Source organism: Martes martes (assembly GCF_963455335.1).
Source record: "Martes martes genome assembly, chromosome: 6".
Taxonomy (NCBI): Eukaryota; Metazoa; Chordata; class Mammalia; order Carnivora; family Mustelidae; genus Martes; species Martes martes.
The window spans coordinates 65786098-65803219 of record NC_137893.1 but is presented as its reverse complement, the minus strand read 5'-3'; the positions used below and the strand labels follow the sequence as shown (position 1 = coordinate 65803219).

At 37.3% G+C, this 17122-nt stretch overlaps 1 protein-coding gene across 1 annotated transcript in view; it reads right to left on the bottom strand.

Moving 5' to 3' along the window:
* AHI1 (Abelson helper integration site 1) overlaps nt 1-17122 on the bottom strand; it is a gene marked incomplete at its 3' end in the record, with an annotated part of 222969 nt that overhangs the window by 148053 nt on the left and 57794 nt on the right. Inside the window, 2 exon segments of the mRNA XM_080806476.1 lie at nt 6692-6832; nt 8564-8694. Of these exon segments, the coding sequence (XP_080662602.1) occupies nt 6692-6832; nt 8564-8694 (272 nt within the window).

The following is a 17122-nucleotide window of genomic DNA, read 5'->3' as shown; positions in this document are numbered from 1 at the left end:
CAGCAGTTATGCAGCATCCTCCTGCTTTCCTCTAGCATTTGCTATGTGTAGGGAATTTCTGTGGTCTGAATGTTTGTGTCCCCCCTGAAATTCCCATGCTGATGTCCTAACACCCAGAGTGGTGGTACTGGGAGGTGGGGCCTTTGGGAGGTCATGAGAGCACAGCCCTTATGAATAAGAAGAGCACTAATCCCCTTATAAAAGAGGCCTCAGAGAGTTCCCTTCTTCCTTCTACCATGTGAGGTTACTAAAAGGTGCCATCTGTGAACCAGAAAGTGAGCTCTCACTGGACACCGAACCTGCCATGCCTTGATCTTGGGACTTCCCAGCATTCAGAACTGTTAAGAAATAAATTTCTGTTGCTTATAAGCTATGAAGGCTCTGGTATTCTGTTATAGCTATCAGAATGGACTAAGACAAGAACGTTGAAGGGCTTAAAACTTTTTCTTTTTTAAACTGTATTTTATGGGGCCTGACTTGTTCCTACTTCAGCTAATCTTAAGAAACTGTGTGGATTGATCAGAGAATTTCTATTGAGTAACACTTCGACTCTAGTAGCCCAGGTATATTCAGGGCCTGTTAGTTATTTTGTACTTCCTTGGCATATTTGACATGTCAAGGAGAACCAGTGTTACTAATGAAACTGACCAAAGTCTTCTAACAAGAAAGTGTAACAGATTCATGTCTCAAAGCCAACCAAAAGCAAGAGCATCTACCATCATTCAGCAAATCTGTTAGGTGAACACCAAAATATAATAAACTATCTCTAAATCCCTGAAGTACATGCTATTGTCCTGTTGATTTCCTACCCCATTAACAATCACTTCTCACCTATCATGCTATTCAGCTGCACTGTGTGATGTATGCACTGCTACAGAAACCAGCTAGGATTGCTCGACTGCAGCCTGGCTCAGGAGCTCTTAGTGTATCCCCGCTCCACACCATGCTTTACAGTTTCATTTCTGCCTTTGATGAAACACTGAGATAAAACAGGACAGGTATTTTGATTTTACAGGTTAAAAAACAGATGCAAAAACGCTATTACTTGACCAGAGTCAAAGAGAAAGTGATGGCACTTTGTCTAGAACCCCAGTGAGTTAACTCCTACTGCAGAGTTATCTCCTACTCCAGCCTTTCCTGACACACTATTTTGCACTGTACTGCTCTTCCTTCTTGGTGTGCTTTAAGAAGCATGAATGTGTTAAAAACAAAACAAAACAAAACAAAACAAAACACAAAACTCCTGGATGAGGAATTCAGGGCTCTGGATTACGTTCAAAGCCAGTTTTTGATTTGTACTGATTCCTTGAATGACACAGCCTTTGAAATCAAAATATCCATTATGTGGAGAATATTAAAATACAGACTTCAGGATACAACCAAGAAACAGGTAGCTTAAGCACATCTTCAAATATGGCATTTCTATCTCTTAATTCTTCTACTAGGCTAAAAATAGATACTTAAACTATGACCTACAATCAATTATATATGTTACTGTATAATCTTATCCAAGTATGAGAATTGGTAGTAACTGAGTGTATCTCTGAATCATTTATCATTAGTACTTTAAGAACACTATGAAATTATATAGACAACTATGCATACTAAATTAATTTCAATTAGACATTATCTTGTTGCAAAAATATTATAAAGTTGGTTCTATTAAAACTGAATGCTACATAATAAAGATAATTCATATTTTGGATTATACTGAGAATATAATTACTTAAGGCATTATAATTAACCCCAACATTTGTAAAAGACTGAATTATTAATAATATTAAAATAACCAGTTTCCTTTTAGTCTTAAGGGCCCCTCCTGAATATTAAAATTGAAAACAAACAATATACTTCATCATAGGAATATCTGACGACCCTTTTAATTAAATTACTTCATGATGGGGTGCCTGAGTGGCTCAGTGGGTTAAAGCCTCTGCTTTTGGCTCAGGTCATGATCCCAGGGTCCTGGGATCGAGCCCCGCATCAGGCTCTCTGCTCGGCGGGGAGCCTGCTTCCTCCTCTCTCTGCCTGCCTCTCTGCCTGCTTGTGATCTCTCTCTGTCAAATAAATAAATAAAATCTTTAAAAAAAAATTACTTCATGAAATAGGAAATGAAAAGACTAAGTAGTTTAGTGTTTTAAGAGTATGGGCTCTGGACTCAGACAGCTGAGTAAACTTTAACAAATGTGTGACCTTATGTAAATTACTTCATTCTCCCTATACCTCAGTGTCATCATCTGCAAAATGAGGATAATAATAGTATCTACCTTATGCGGTTTTGAAAGGACTATATGGAAGGATGTACATAAAATGCTCATAAGAGTAGAGGACACACAGTAAAATGTTTGATAAATGTTAACTGCTACTACTACCACTATTATTATTAGCCTCCAATTTACTCACTGATCATGACTTTCATTCTATATTTTTAGAAAATATAAGGGGAAAATGCTATTCTATAGGACTGTAATTCTCATTTCAAACACTTACTGCACATCAGGAATATACCAGGTACTAAGTTAGACATAAGGAATTGCAAACACCATGACTTTTGGTCAATGAGCAAGTTATATAACAAAATTTTTATAGGAACATAAAGGTATTCACTACCTTCATTATCTTCATTACCTTTAATACAGTATGTCAGTGTGAAAAATAAAGCTATCAACAACAACAATGTAGGTGGTCATTAATGAACATGAATTTTTTAAATAAAATCACATCCAGGGTCAATGGTAGAGATTGCTGTTCAATGTAACTAAAATTCTTCCAGAGGTTTAATCAACTACTTGGGAAGCATAAAAGACTGGAAAAGAGCATGGTAATCTGGGTCTGATTCCTGGATTTTACAGTCCTGCTTAACTTGGCACACAGTAGATGCTCAATAAAGATTTGTCTTGCCTAAGATACAAAGACCAAGTAAGGGAGAGTTAACATTGATTCAGAGAAGACTGCCACCTAGTGGAAAATTAGGCTCAGCACCTGGGATTATCAATGCTGAGAACTTCCCAAATTAGCACTCGATCCTACTACATGTATATTAATTGTGTGTCAGTATTCAGGCTAGGCACTGATAACAGAAAGATGAACAAGCCTTCATCTCTGCTGCCTTCAAAGTACAAATAATACAAAGAACTCACAGAGAGGCATAAAGCAAATGGTATTGCAGGAAAAAAAAGGTTTGCTTATTAGAAAATTAAAAGCTATTATTTCAGGAAATTTGCTAAAAAGGCAGGTTAGTGCAGCAAATAAGAGCACAGTCTCCAAATCCAGACTGTATGGATTCAAGTCCTGGCTCATGTAAAATGAGGATAATTACAGGACCTATGTCTTAGGATTATTGTGAAAAATGAAATAAATGTATGTAAAGTGCTTAAAACAGTACCAGGAACAAAGTAAGTGCTTTGAAAGTATTAGTTATGATTATCACTACATGTAGAACAGGATCCTAGAGATGGAGGTAGACAAATATCAATAACAGAACATTAATGCTAAAGTCTAGCTTCATAAATTTAATTCAGCAGAAGCCGTTTCTTCTGACTAGCACTCTGTTATTATGGGAATCCTAAAAGTACATTGTTTGTGGTACTCTGTGACTAAATTTTGTATTACTAGATGATTAACCCTTTCAGCATCAGGCAAATAAAACTGCCTTCTGAAAGTAAAAATTGTATTTCTTACCAAAAAAAGCAAAAAGTCAGTAGAATGAAAGACCCAAAAGACCACAACCTGAACATATGCTTAACAGGGAAAGATGCTTGCTGACTCTTCACAGATTTTGCTAGAACTGAAAGATAGATGATACATTTAGCTACCACTGTGGTCTCATTCGCAGCTTATTTAACTTACAAAAAAAAAAAATGAGTTTGCTCCATTTTCCTTGAAAAATACCTAAATGTATGAGCAGCTCTGATAAATACTATTTAAAAATCATGTAACTGTTCTACATCTTTCAAATTTTATGCCACTAAAAACATTTCTGTAAAGATACATGTAAACTTTATTTTCAGCCAAGGAAGTGTGGGGAAAATATTCCTGCATTAAAAATAAGTAAAATAGAAGGTAAAGCTGTAACAGGTTAATGATAAATATTGCAGGCTTTAATGAAAAATCTAAATACTATTGACTTGATGATTATGGCTTGCTTTTAATGACTAAAACACTTTAGAGTCTAAAACAACTTTTTTTTCTTATGACTACATACTATTCACAAGAACTGTGCTAAATCTTGGATTGCTTGGGATTATGTAACTTCTTCCTAAGCTTCCTTATTTTAAAAATAGGCAGCAAAGAGTTAGGAAAATGTGTTGAAACATTTTGAGTTTTGTTTGTAAAGGTGTTAGTACACTGAAAATCGTGTTAGAAAATCATGGCACAAAATAATTTTAATTTCATGTGTATTATTTGAACATTTTAATTTCTGAAACACTTGGAATTCTTTCCTTTTCTACATTAATACAGTATAGATATAATGTCCTTAACTTCATGCATTTATTTTCTAATACAACTGACCCAGAAAGGTAAACATTCTAATAATAATTTTTTAAAAAAGCGCTGCCAACAGAATGAATAAAAGAGAGGGAAAAAACTTTTTTCAATTCCCTTTCATATAGAGGTGCTTATCAGCATATTAAAACCTCAGGTCCCATAAAGTCAAGTATATATGGGTTAAATGAGCATGATAACAACACATTTTACCTTTTTCCTTTATTGCAGTCCTTATCAATTTACAAAGTACTTTCACAGTCCCTGCCTCACAGTATCCTCACAAATGGCTCTCCGGGGTAGCACAGGTGTGGACAGTAGCGGTGCTACTTAGCAGATGAGGAAATGGAGCTTCAGGAAGGCAAGAGGCTTGCACAAGCTACACAGAAACAGAACTGAACCTAAAACCTCTGCTTCTGAACTCCTAAAAATGCTTTGCTTTTTCTGCTTTTGTTTCTAGAATGGACTTCTTGGTCTAAATGCCTACGGTCTAAAAACCAAACTGGCAAACCTAACTGGGCTAACCTGATGATGGATCAAAGACAGAAAAAAATACTGAAAAAAGAAAGATAAAGAGGTGGAACTTCCACTTGCCTTTGTGAAAATTTCAAAAGCCAACAAAGCACATTAGGAATTGAATGGCAACTGTTGTGAAAGTTCTAAAGGTTCTGAGGAAATAACCGTGCGGCCCGCTTCTGTACACCAGGCCCAGTGATGAGGATGGGGCGCCTAGGTATGACTCTCCTTCAAGTGAAGAGTGAGAGTGCACACAAAGAACAGCCTGTTTCAGCCTGTTTTCAGCCTGTTTGAACCAGACACCAGGCCTGAATATGCGTTAGAGAAATTAGCTATTTCTTCTAGGAAAAATTTTTCAAAATAAATCTCAATTTTACATATTTTTTTCCCAATACAATTTGCCTGGAAGAGCATAATAAAATCTATACAATGATCAATAACTTCAGGTTTAGAACTTAACTGTCTTAATAATTTAGCACTGACCAGAACAATTGACCAATAACCAATTAACTGCTAACCAATATCTGTATTAATGCAATAAGTAGAATGACTCACATTTCTTTTAAATTTAAGACTCTCTGCCAAATAACCCCACATTAATGTTACATTATATATATATGTATGTAACTGTAAATTTATGCATTTAAGATATTGTATGTAAGCCTGCCTAGCTTAGCAGAAAAACTGAGTGATGATATATGACATCCTAAATAAATCAGAGACTAATGATGACTGTTTATTTTTGAACAAGATTTAATATGTAAAGAAAATGAAACTGCAATTTTGGGAGTGACAGTACTATGAGTAAATACAGTGCAGAACAATGAAATCCTAATTTCAGGACAGAAATTAAAGAAATGTATGAAAATAGCATAAATCCAAATAATTCTAAGAATACCATTTTATTCCTGAAAAATGTGCCCAGGTCATATCTTTATTTTTTCTCAGAAAGACAGAATAGTGTAATTTTAGAGTAGAAAAAGACACTAAATTTCTAATTCCAGATCTCATTTTCACTGATATTTGATGTTTTACCTTCTTTTTAAGCTAAGAAATTCTTTTTTTTTTTTTTAAAGATTTTATTTATTTATTTGACAGAGAGAGATTACAATGAGGCAGAGAGGCAGGCAGAGAGAGAGGGGGAAGCAGGATCCCTGCTGAGCAGAGAGCCCAGATGTGGGGCTCTATCCCAGGACCCTGAGATCATGACCTGAGCCGAAGGCAGAGGCTTTAACCCACTGAGCCAGCCAGGTGCCCCTAAGTTAAGAAATTCTTAAAACTATAGATTACAACCTGTGCTTTAAGGAAAAACAAAAACACAGAGTAAGAAACTAAACATTCAGCTGAGCATATTAAAGCACATTAAACATTCTCAAATAATTTTTAGGTGAATTTTATTTGTTTAAAGTTAGAAAGAAAGTGATGATTACCTTTCTGTGATTCCAACAAAAAGACACAACCATTTATGTGTACCTTTGCTGATATTTCAACTCCATAATAATAGTGCTTACGGAAAAATAAAATGTTGTAACATATAATAACATAATCTATTTAATCTGTGTCTTAAAATATATTCAAGGGAGATTTATTGATACAAAGGTTGACAGTTTTCACAAAGCTCATGATTCCTGGTTCAGTCTAAAAGGAAAGGTTACTCAAAATATTCTTTTCTTATCAGCACTGAACTTACCATGGAAATCATAAATATACAGAAGAATTGGCTCATTCTGCCCAAATGCACAAAATGCAACCATATTTTCAAGTGGGTGATAAGAAATGTCTCGAATGGGTGATTTGAATGGCAGGTCAGAATACATTGCTAGTTGTTCTCCTAAATAAGAAAAGACATGCAATAATTTGTACTACCTCAAATATCTCTCATTAGAAGATTATTCTGTAAATAACTAAAGACACAGTAAATAATAACAAAGCTCACATTATATACATGAAGACCTTGATTACTTAAAAATAATCGAGTAACTCTTATATTATTTTTCATCCTATTGGACCTCCTCTTTCTAATTCTCATGCTAACTCTTCAATGAGATTTTCAAGGCACAGAAGAAAAAAAAAAAGAGCTTAGCAGGAGGGAAGTACCTGACTCAGATCTGACAGCTGAGCAAATGCCAACTAATAACAAAGAACTCATGGAGAACTCTGGGAGGAATGGAGGGCCTTAAACTGAAGACACTGGTTGAGGGAGGTTTGGTGGGGAATTCATTTTTCTATTTCTTTTTTTCCAGAGACTGAGGTACTACCTGCTTTAAAGATAGATATGATTATCAATGGCTAAAAGAGGCCTATAGCAGAGATCTAAGGAACCTATGAGAACTGGAATTCAAAAAGCAAACAACCGAGATCAATTTATTGTAGGAGAAAAGAGATTTAACAGTTCCAAACTGATGTTAAAGCATCAAAACACAGTAAGAGAAAAACCTCTAAGTGAACCGACTAGTCAAAAATGCTTAAAGGAAAGATGGAGAATGTGCGATTAAGGAGGGCATGTGCTGTGACGGGTGTTGTATATGAACTGATGGGTTACTAAATTCTGCAGCTGAAACTAATATTACACTGTGTGTTAACTAACTGGAATTCAGATGAAAAACTTAAGGAAAAAAAATGAAGAAAATTAACACAGTAAACCAAATACTATTGATTAAAGATATTTTAAATTTTACAAAATACTCTCAACTTATTACTAAAAATGTTTATGTGGCTTTAACTTTTCTTTTGAAAAGGAAAGGTGAGGCACAAATAAACTTCCCAATATACTTACTGTATTGGAAAAACATGAATTACAGTAAATGAGATAACTTGCTTTTGTTTTTCTTTTTTAATGATTTTACTTTTAAGTAATCTCTGTATGCAATATGAGGCTCAAACTTATGATCCCAAGGATCAAAACTGGCAAGCTCTATCAACTGAGCCAGGCAGGCACTCCAGGTAAATTGCTATTAAATTTCAGACACCAAAACTTTGACAGGAATATAGTTACTTCTAATAAAAAATACATTACAGATATTTAGTCATTTGTATGCCCACTTACATTCCAAATTTAGGTTATAAATATTCTGAATTTTGCATTACAATCTTAAGTACTTCTCTTACAGAGCACAGAGAATATGGTCAATAATACTGTAAAATAACTTTGTATGGTAACACATAGTAACTATACTTATGACTGGGAGCATTTTGTAATGTATATAACTGTTGGATCATTATGTTTGTTGTATACCTGAAACTAATATAATATCGTATGTCAACCACAATAAAAAATACTTCTCTTAAGATTGCTAATACCTTATTATAGGCAAGGAAAGAATAAACCTTGAATTATAATGCAAAATCTAAATCCGTGAAGAATCAAAACAATAAAGACAGAATCTAGTATAAATTTAGACTACAGCTGAGTCCCATTATCAGCTCTCCCATCTTGAAAAACATAATTGAGAACTTAAAATCAGAATTTTCTTGAAAATTATTCCATAAAATGATAGTTTCCCCACTTCTTCAGAAATAAAAACAAACCCTAAAAATGTTTTAAGATCAATTAAATATTTACCTGTTTCTGGGTTCCAAACATATACTATACCATCCTCACTTCCAGCAAAGAGAAAAGTCCCACATGGTGTCAAAGTACTATGAATCTTTTCCCGATAATTTGCTGCACCTACAAATTTCCTTGCTGCTAATCTACAAACAAAAAAGATTTCACAAATGTAACCTATCTTACCCATTGAAAAGACTGGTAGTTAAAAAAAACTTTTTCTTTTAAATACTTCTTTTGCATTTAACAAAGAATTTTTTGAGAATCTGTTACATGATAGACATTCTATGATGGATGAAGAATAAAGAAGAGAGTCCCAGAGCTCAGGAAGTTTATAATTTAGGAGAGAGAAGGAATGCATCAATATTAAACGGAAATTGGAGGTAGAAAGTGCCACAAGAAAGCAAAATGATTTGGATAAAAGTGATTCTTTCTTTCTTTTTTAAAAAGATTTTATTTATTTGAGAGAGAGATCGAGAGCATGAGCTGGGGGTGGGGGCAGAAGGAGAGGGAGAAGCAGACTCCCCACTGAGCAGGGAGCGCTATGGTCACCCCAGACCTGAGCTGAAGGCAGATGCTTAATCGACTGAGCCACCCAGGCGTCCCCAAAATGATTATTCTAGCTATGAAGAGAGAGCCTACGTTATGGAAGTAGCATTTGAGTTGGTTACTTAAAAATCTATAAGATTTTTATATTCTTGCATTTTTCCTATGTGATAAATTTCTGAAATCACACAACAGATAGTTAGATCCTTGCAGGACTATTAGACAAAAATACTATTAAATCCTCTATTAAATATGGTATATAATCTTCTAGACTTTTTCATTTGTGAATAATAGCTAACATTTTTTCTTAAGATTTTATTTATTTAGGGGGGGAGGAGTCAAGATGGCGGAGAAGTAGCAGGCTGAGACGACATCGGGTAGCAGGAGATCAGCTAGATAGCTTATCTAACCATTGTGAACACCTATAAATCCAACGGGAAATCGAAGAGAAGAAGAGCAACAATCCCAGAAACAGAAAATCGATCACTTTCTGAAAGGTAGGACCTGCGGAGAAGTGAATCCAAAGCGACGGGAAGATAGACCCCGGGGGGAGGGGCCGGCACCCGGCAAGCGGCGGAGCGACGGAGCACAAAATCGGGACTTTTAAAAGTCGGCTCCACTGGGAGACATCGCTCCAGAGGCTAAACTGGGGGGAAACCCAGGCGGGGTCAGCATAACCCCAGGACCCGCGGGGTCACAGAAGGACTGGGGGTGTCTGAGTGCCGCAGAGCTCGCAGGTATTAGAGCGGGGAAGCCGGCTATAGCGACAAAGCCGAGGAGTGAGCTCTAAGCCCGGGGTTACCTTGTGCCGGTCGCAGGCTGGGTGGGCTCGGAGCGCGGCCGGAGGCCACGGAGACAAAAGCGACCCGGCGCTTTTCTCCAGCTCCAACAATTGACTGCCTTCCTCGAGGCGCGACCGCAAGCCAGGGAGGCGGGGCTATTGGGCGCTTTGCTCTGAGAGCGCACTGAGGAGCGGAACCCCAAGCTCTCGGCTCCTCTGGGCCGAGAGATTGGGAGGCCGCCATCTTCATTCCCGTCCTCCGGAACTCTACGGAAAGCGCTCAGGGAACAAAAGCTCCCGAAAGCGAACCCGAGCGGATTACTTAGCCCGGCCCCTGGCAAGGGCGGTGCAATTCCGCCTGCGGCAAAGACACTTGAGAATCACTACAACAGGCCCCTCCCCCAGAAGATCAACAAGAAACCATCCAAAACCAACTTCGGTCACCAAGAACAGCGGAATTCCACAGCAGGAGAAAGCAAATCCTACCTGGACAAAATGACAAGGCGGAAAAACTCACCTCAAAAAAAAAGAACAAGAGGCCGTACCGAAGGCTGGAGACCTAATCAATACAGACATAGGTAGCATGACAGATCTAGAGTTCAGAATGACAATTCTCAAGGTTCTAGCCGGGCTCGAAAAAGGCATAGAAGATATTAGAGAAACCCTCTCCGGAGAGATAAAAGCCCTTTCTGGAGAAATAAAAGAACTAAAATCTAACCAAGTTGAAATCAAAAAAGCTATTCATGAGGTGCAATCAAAAATGGAAGCTCTCACTGCCAGGATAAATGAGGCAGAAGAAAGAATTAGTGACATAGAAGACCAAATGACAGAGAATAAAGAAGCTGAGCAAAAGAGAGACAAACAACTACTGGAACACGAGGAGAGGATTCGAGAGATAAGTGACACCATAAGACGACACAACATTAGAATAATTGGGATTCCAGAAGAAGAAGAAAGAGAGAGGGGAGCAGAAGGTATATTGGAGACAATTATTGGAGAGAATTTCCCTAATATGGCAAAGGGAACAAACATCAAAATCCAGGAGATGCTAAGAACGCCCCTCAAAATCAATAAAAATAGGTCCACACCTCGTCACCTGATAGTAAAATTTACAAGTCTTAGCGACAAAGAGAAAATCCTGAAAGCAGCCCGGGAAAAGAAGTCTGTAACATACAAGGGTAAAAACATTAGATTGGCAGCGGACCTATCCACAGAGACCTGGCAGGCCAGAAAGAACTGGCATGATATATTCAGAGCACTAAACGAGAAAAACATGCAGCCAAGAATACTATATCCGGCTAGGCTATCATTGAAAATAGAAGGAGAGATAAAGAGCTTCCAGGACAAACAAAAGCTGAAAGAATTTGCAAACACCAAACCAGCTCTACAGGAAATATTGAAAGGGGTCCTCTAAGCAAAGAGAGACCCTAAAAGTAGTAGATCAGAAAGAAACAGAAACAATATACAGTAACAATCATCTTACAGGCAATACAATGGCACTAAATTCATATCTCTCAATAGTTACCCTGAATGTTAATGGGCTAAATGCCCCAATCAAAAGACACAGGGTATCAGAATGGATAAAAAAACAAAACCCATCCATATGCTGCCTCCAAGAAACTCATTTTAGACCCGAAGACACCTCCAGATTTAAAGTGAGGGGGTGGAAAACAATGTACCATGCTAATGGACATCAGAAGAAAGCTGGGGTGGCAATCCTTATATCAGATCAATTAGATTTTAAGCCAAAGACTATAATAAGAGATGAGGAAGGACACTATATCATACTCAAAGGGTCTGTCCAACAAGAAGATCTAACAATCTTAAATATCTATGCCCCTAACATGGGAGCAGCCAACTATATAAACCAATTAATAACAAAATCAAAGAAATACATCGACAGTAATACAATAATAGCAGGGGACTTTAACACTCCCCTCACTGAAATGGACAGATCATCTAAGCAAAAGATCAACAAGGAAATAAAGGCCTTAAATGACACACTGGACCAGATGGACATCACAGATATATTCAGAACATTCCATCCCAAAGCAACAGAATATACATTCTTCTCTAGTGCACATGGAACATTCTCCAGAATAGACCACATCCTGGGTCATAAATCAGGTCTCAATCGGTACCAAAAGATCGAGATCATTCCCTGCATATTTTCAGACCACAATGCTCTGAAGCTCGAACTCAATCACAAGAGGAAATTTGGAAAGAACGCAAATACATGGAGACTAAACAGCATCCTTCTAAAAAATGAATGGGTCAACCAGGAAATTAAAGAAGAATTGAAAAAATTCATGGAAACAAATGATAATGAAAACACAACAGTTCAAAATCTGTGGGACACAACAAAGGCAGTCCTGAGAGGAAAATATATAGCAGTGCAAGCCTTTCTCAAGAAACAAGAAAGGTCTCAAATACACAACCTAACCCTACACCTAAAGGAGCTGGAGAGAGAACAACAAAGAAAGCCTAAACCCAGCAGGAGAAGAGAAATCATAAAGATCAGAGCAGAAATCAATGAAATAGAAACCAAAAAAACAATAGAACAAATCAACAAAACTAGGAGCTGGTTCTTTGAAAGAATTAATAAGATTGCTAAGCCCCTGGCCAGACTTATCAAAAAGAAAAGAGAAAGGACGCAAATAAATAAAATCATGAATGAAAGAGGAGAGATCACAACCAACACCAAAGAAATACAAACAATTATAAGAACATACTACGAGCAACTCTATGGCAACAAATTTGACAACCTGGAAGAAATGGATACATTTCTAGAGATGTATAAACTACCACAACTGAACCAGGAAGAAATAGATAACCTGAACAGACCCATAACCAGTAAGGAGATTGAAACAGTCATCAAAAATCTCCAAACAAACAAAAGTCCAGGACCAGACGGCTTCCCAGGGGAATTCTACCAAACATTTAAAGAAGAATTAATTCCTATTCTCCTGAAACTGTTCCAAAAAATAGAAATGGAAGGAAAACTTCCAAACTCATTCTATGAGGCCAGCATCACCTTGATCCCAAAACCAGACAAGGATCCCACCAAAAAAGAGAATTACAGACCAATATCCTTGATGAACACAGATGCGAAAATTCTCACCAAAATACTGGCCAATAGGATCCAACAGTACATTAAAAGGATTATTCACCACGACCAAGTGGGATTTATTCCAGGGCTGCAAGGTTGGTTCAACATCCGCAAATCCATCAATGTGATACAATACATTAATAAAAGAAAGAGTAAGAACCATATGATACTCTCAATAGATGCTGAAAAAGCGTTTGACAAAGTGCAGCATCCCTTCCTGATTAAAACTCTTCAAAGTGTAGGGATAGAAGGCACATACCTCAACATTATCAAAGCCATCTATGAAAAACCCACCGCAAATATCATTCTCAATGGAGAAAAACTGAAAGCTTTTCCGCTAAGGTCAGGAACACGGCAGGGATGTCCGTTATCACCACTGCTGTTCAATATAGTACTAGAAGTCCTAGCCTCAGCAATCAGACAACAAAAAGAAATTAAAGGCATCCAAATCGGCAAAGAAGAAGTCAAACTATCACTCTTTGCAGATGATATGATACTATATGTGGAAAACCCAAAAGGCTCCACTCCAAAACTGCTAGAACTTATACAGGAATTCAGTAAAGTGTCAGGATATAAAGTCAATGCACAGAAATCAGTCGCATTTCTTTACACTAACAACAAGACAGAAGAAAGAGAAATTGAGGAGTCAGTCCCATTTACAATCGTACCCAAAACCATAAGATACCTAGGAATAAATCTAACCAAAGAGGTAAAGAATCTATACTCAGAAAACTATAAAGTACTCATGAAAGAAATTGAGGAAGACACAAAGAAATGGAAAAATATTCCATGCTCATGGATTGGAAGAACAAATATTGTGAAAATGTCTATTTTACCTAAAGCAATCTACACATTTAATGCAATCCCTATCAAAATCCCATCCATTTTTTTTAAAGAAATAGAACAAATAATCCTAAAATTTATATGGAACCAGAAAAGACCTCGAATAGCCAAAGGAATATTGAAAAAGAAAGCCAAAGTCGGTGGTATCACAATTCCAGACTTCAAGCTCTATTACAAAGCTGTCATCATCAAGACAGTATGGTACTGGCACAAAAACAGACATATAGACCAATGGAACAGAATAGAGAGCCCAGAAATAGACCCTCAACTCTATGGTCAACTAATCTTCGACAAAGCAGGAAAGAATATCCAATGGAAAAAAGACAGCCTCTTCAACAAATGGTGCTGGGAAAATTGGACAGCCACATGCAGAAAAATGAAATTGGACTATTTCCTTACACCACACACGAAAATAGACTCAAAGTGGATGAAGGACCTCAATGTGCGAAAGGAATCTATCAAAATCCTTGAGGACAATGCAGGCAGCAACCTCTTTGACCTCCACCGCAGCAACTTCTTCCTAGGAACATCGCCAAAGGCAACAGAAGCAAGGGCAAAAATGAACTATTGGGATTTCATCAAGATCAAAAGCTTTTGCACAGCAAAGGAAACAGTTAACAAAACCAAAAGACAACTGACAGAATGGGAGAAGATATTTGCAAACGACATATCAGATAAAGGGCTCGTATCCAAAATCTATAAAGAGCTTATCAAACTCAATACCCAAAGAACAAATAATCCAGTCAAGAAATGGGCAGAGGACATGAACAGACATTTCTGCAAGGAAGACATCCAGATGGCCAACAGACACATGAAAAAATGCTCCACATCACTCGGCATCAGGGAAATACAAATCAAAACCACAATGAGATACCACCTCACACCAGTCAGAATGGCTAAAATTAACAAGTCAAGAAATGACAGATGCTGGCGAGGATGCGGAGAGAGGGGAACCCTCCTACACTGTTGGTGGGAATGCAAGCTGGTGCAACCACTCTGGAAAACAGTGTGGAGGTTCCTCAAAAAACTGAAAATAGAGCTACCCTACGACCCAGCAATTGCACTCCTGGGTATATATCCTAAAGATACAAACGTGGTGCTCCGAAGGGGCACGTGCACCCGAATGTTTATAGCAGCAATGTCCACAATAGCCAAACTGTGGAAAGCGCCTAGATGTCCATCAACAGATGAATGGATAAAGAAGATGTGGTATATATACACAATGGAATACTATGCAGCCATCAAAAGACATGAAATCTTGCCATTTGCGACGACGTGGATGGAACTAGAGGGTATCATGCTTAGCGAAATAAGTCAATCGGAGAAAGACAACTATCATATGATCTCTTTGATATGAGGAAGTGGAGATGCAAGGGGGGGGGTTTGGGGGGAGGTAGGAAAAGAAAAAATGAAAAGATGGGATTGGGAGGGAGACAAACCATAAAAGACTCAATCTCAAGAAACAGACTGAGGGTTGCGGGGGGGAAGGGGGATGGGAGAGGGTGGTGGGGAAATGGACATTGGGGAGGGTATGTGCTATGATGAGTGTTGTGAAATGTGTAAACCAGACGATTCACAGACCTGTACCCCTGGGGATAAAAATACATTATATGTTTATTAAAATAAAAAAATTTATAAAAAAAAAAAAAAGATTTTATTTATTTATTTGAGAAAGAGCACAAGCAGGGGGAACAGCAGAGGGAGAGGTAGAAGCAGGCTCCCCACTGAGCAGGGAGCCTAATGCAGGGCTCAATTCCAGGACTCTGGGATCATGATCTGAGCTGAAGGCAGATGCTTAACCAACCACTCAGGCGCCCCAACAGCTAACATTATTTTAGTGCTCTCTACATGCCAGGTAAGTACTATTATCATCCCTGGTTTACAGAGAGGACATTACATACAGTGTCCCATTATATGTTTTTTTCATTTAACAATAAATCATGAATAATGGCACTTTTTGTCAGAAAATATAGATTATGTATTCATTTTAGTAGGTATATATCACTGTCTAAACATACCTTAAGAATTCTTCTACTATGGGACAACAGTTAGGATGCTTCTAGCTTTCCCATACCACGAACATGATTTCTATGCACAGTCTTGTGTATATGTATTTTTTCACTGTTTTATCATTATTTCCACATAAATTCCCAGACCTGAGGTTACTGGCTGAAAAGTTTCTGGAGTCCTTGCCATACTTTACATGTGTAAACTTATTTACTCCCCACGAAACTCTTATGAATAAGGTATATTATTTCCCCCATTTGAGTGAGGAGGAAAGAGAGGCCCAGAATGGTTCATCAGTTGGTCAGGGATGGAAAAGGTGTTATTTGACACTAAGCAGTTCACCTCTAGAGCCCAAGCAGGAGTCTAAGCTGAATACCATACACTACTTGAAAAGAGAATAACCAAATTCTTTACGCCTGGCCTTTTAAAATTTGGCACTAATCTCTATTTCTAAAAAAATTCTTTCTCAGCACTATCAAGAAATTAATGTTCCTACAGACTTACTCACCCTGACTTGATCACAACTTCTATTATTCTACCTCTGAATTTTATTCCAGGTTTTTCATGTTTTCCACCCTCCTGACCAACTTCTATCTTATCTAAATTCTATCCATCCTTTACAATTGAGCTCAAAGGCCAGCCTCTACAGAGCCTTTAACAGAAGACTATAGTACAGCCATCCTTACCTTTATCTGTTGCCATGAAAGATATAATCCTTTTATTAAGTATTTATAGTCATTAAAATAATACATATCAAGTACTTGTTATCTCTCAAGCATGACATGGGTACTATGTATAAAAGAAGAATAAGGCAGATCCCATTCCTAGAAGATCTCACAATTTAGCTTAATTAAATGTTTTGTGTTATTTTGGAGGTACTGTAACTAGATTATAAACTCCTGATAAACTACTCTGCTAATCATTCTCTCACAGCACTGATGCCAGTATCCTGAACAGCTCTACATAAACAAAAGCCTTAAGAGCTAGCCCTACAAGAATGTTGCGGAATAAACTAGTATACATTACATTTTCCTTTCTAAACACAATCATGAAATCTAATAAAACTAGAGTTCTCATTTGTTTTATTGATATACTTAACAACAAAACAAAAGCACATTGGAAAACTATGCTGGCTTTTCCAGCATTGTGCTTCTGCTTTTTATATTAAGGAAATTTCCTTTCCTTATTTAGAAATAACACAAAATAGGAAAAACAAGGATATATTAATCAAAAGCTGTGTCATTCTGTTACAGTATTATTGCATAGTACTATGCTATAGCAGTATCGT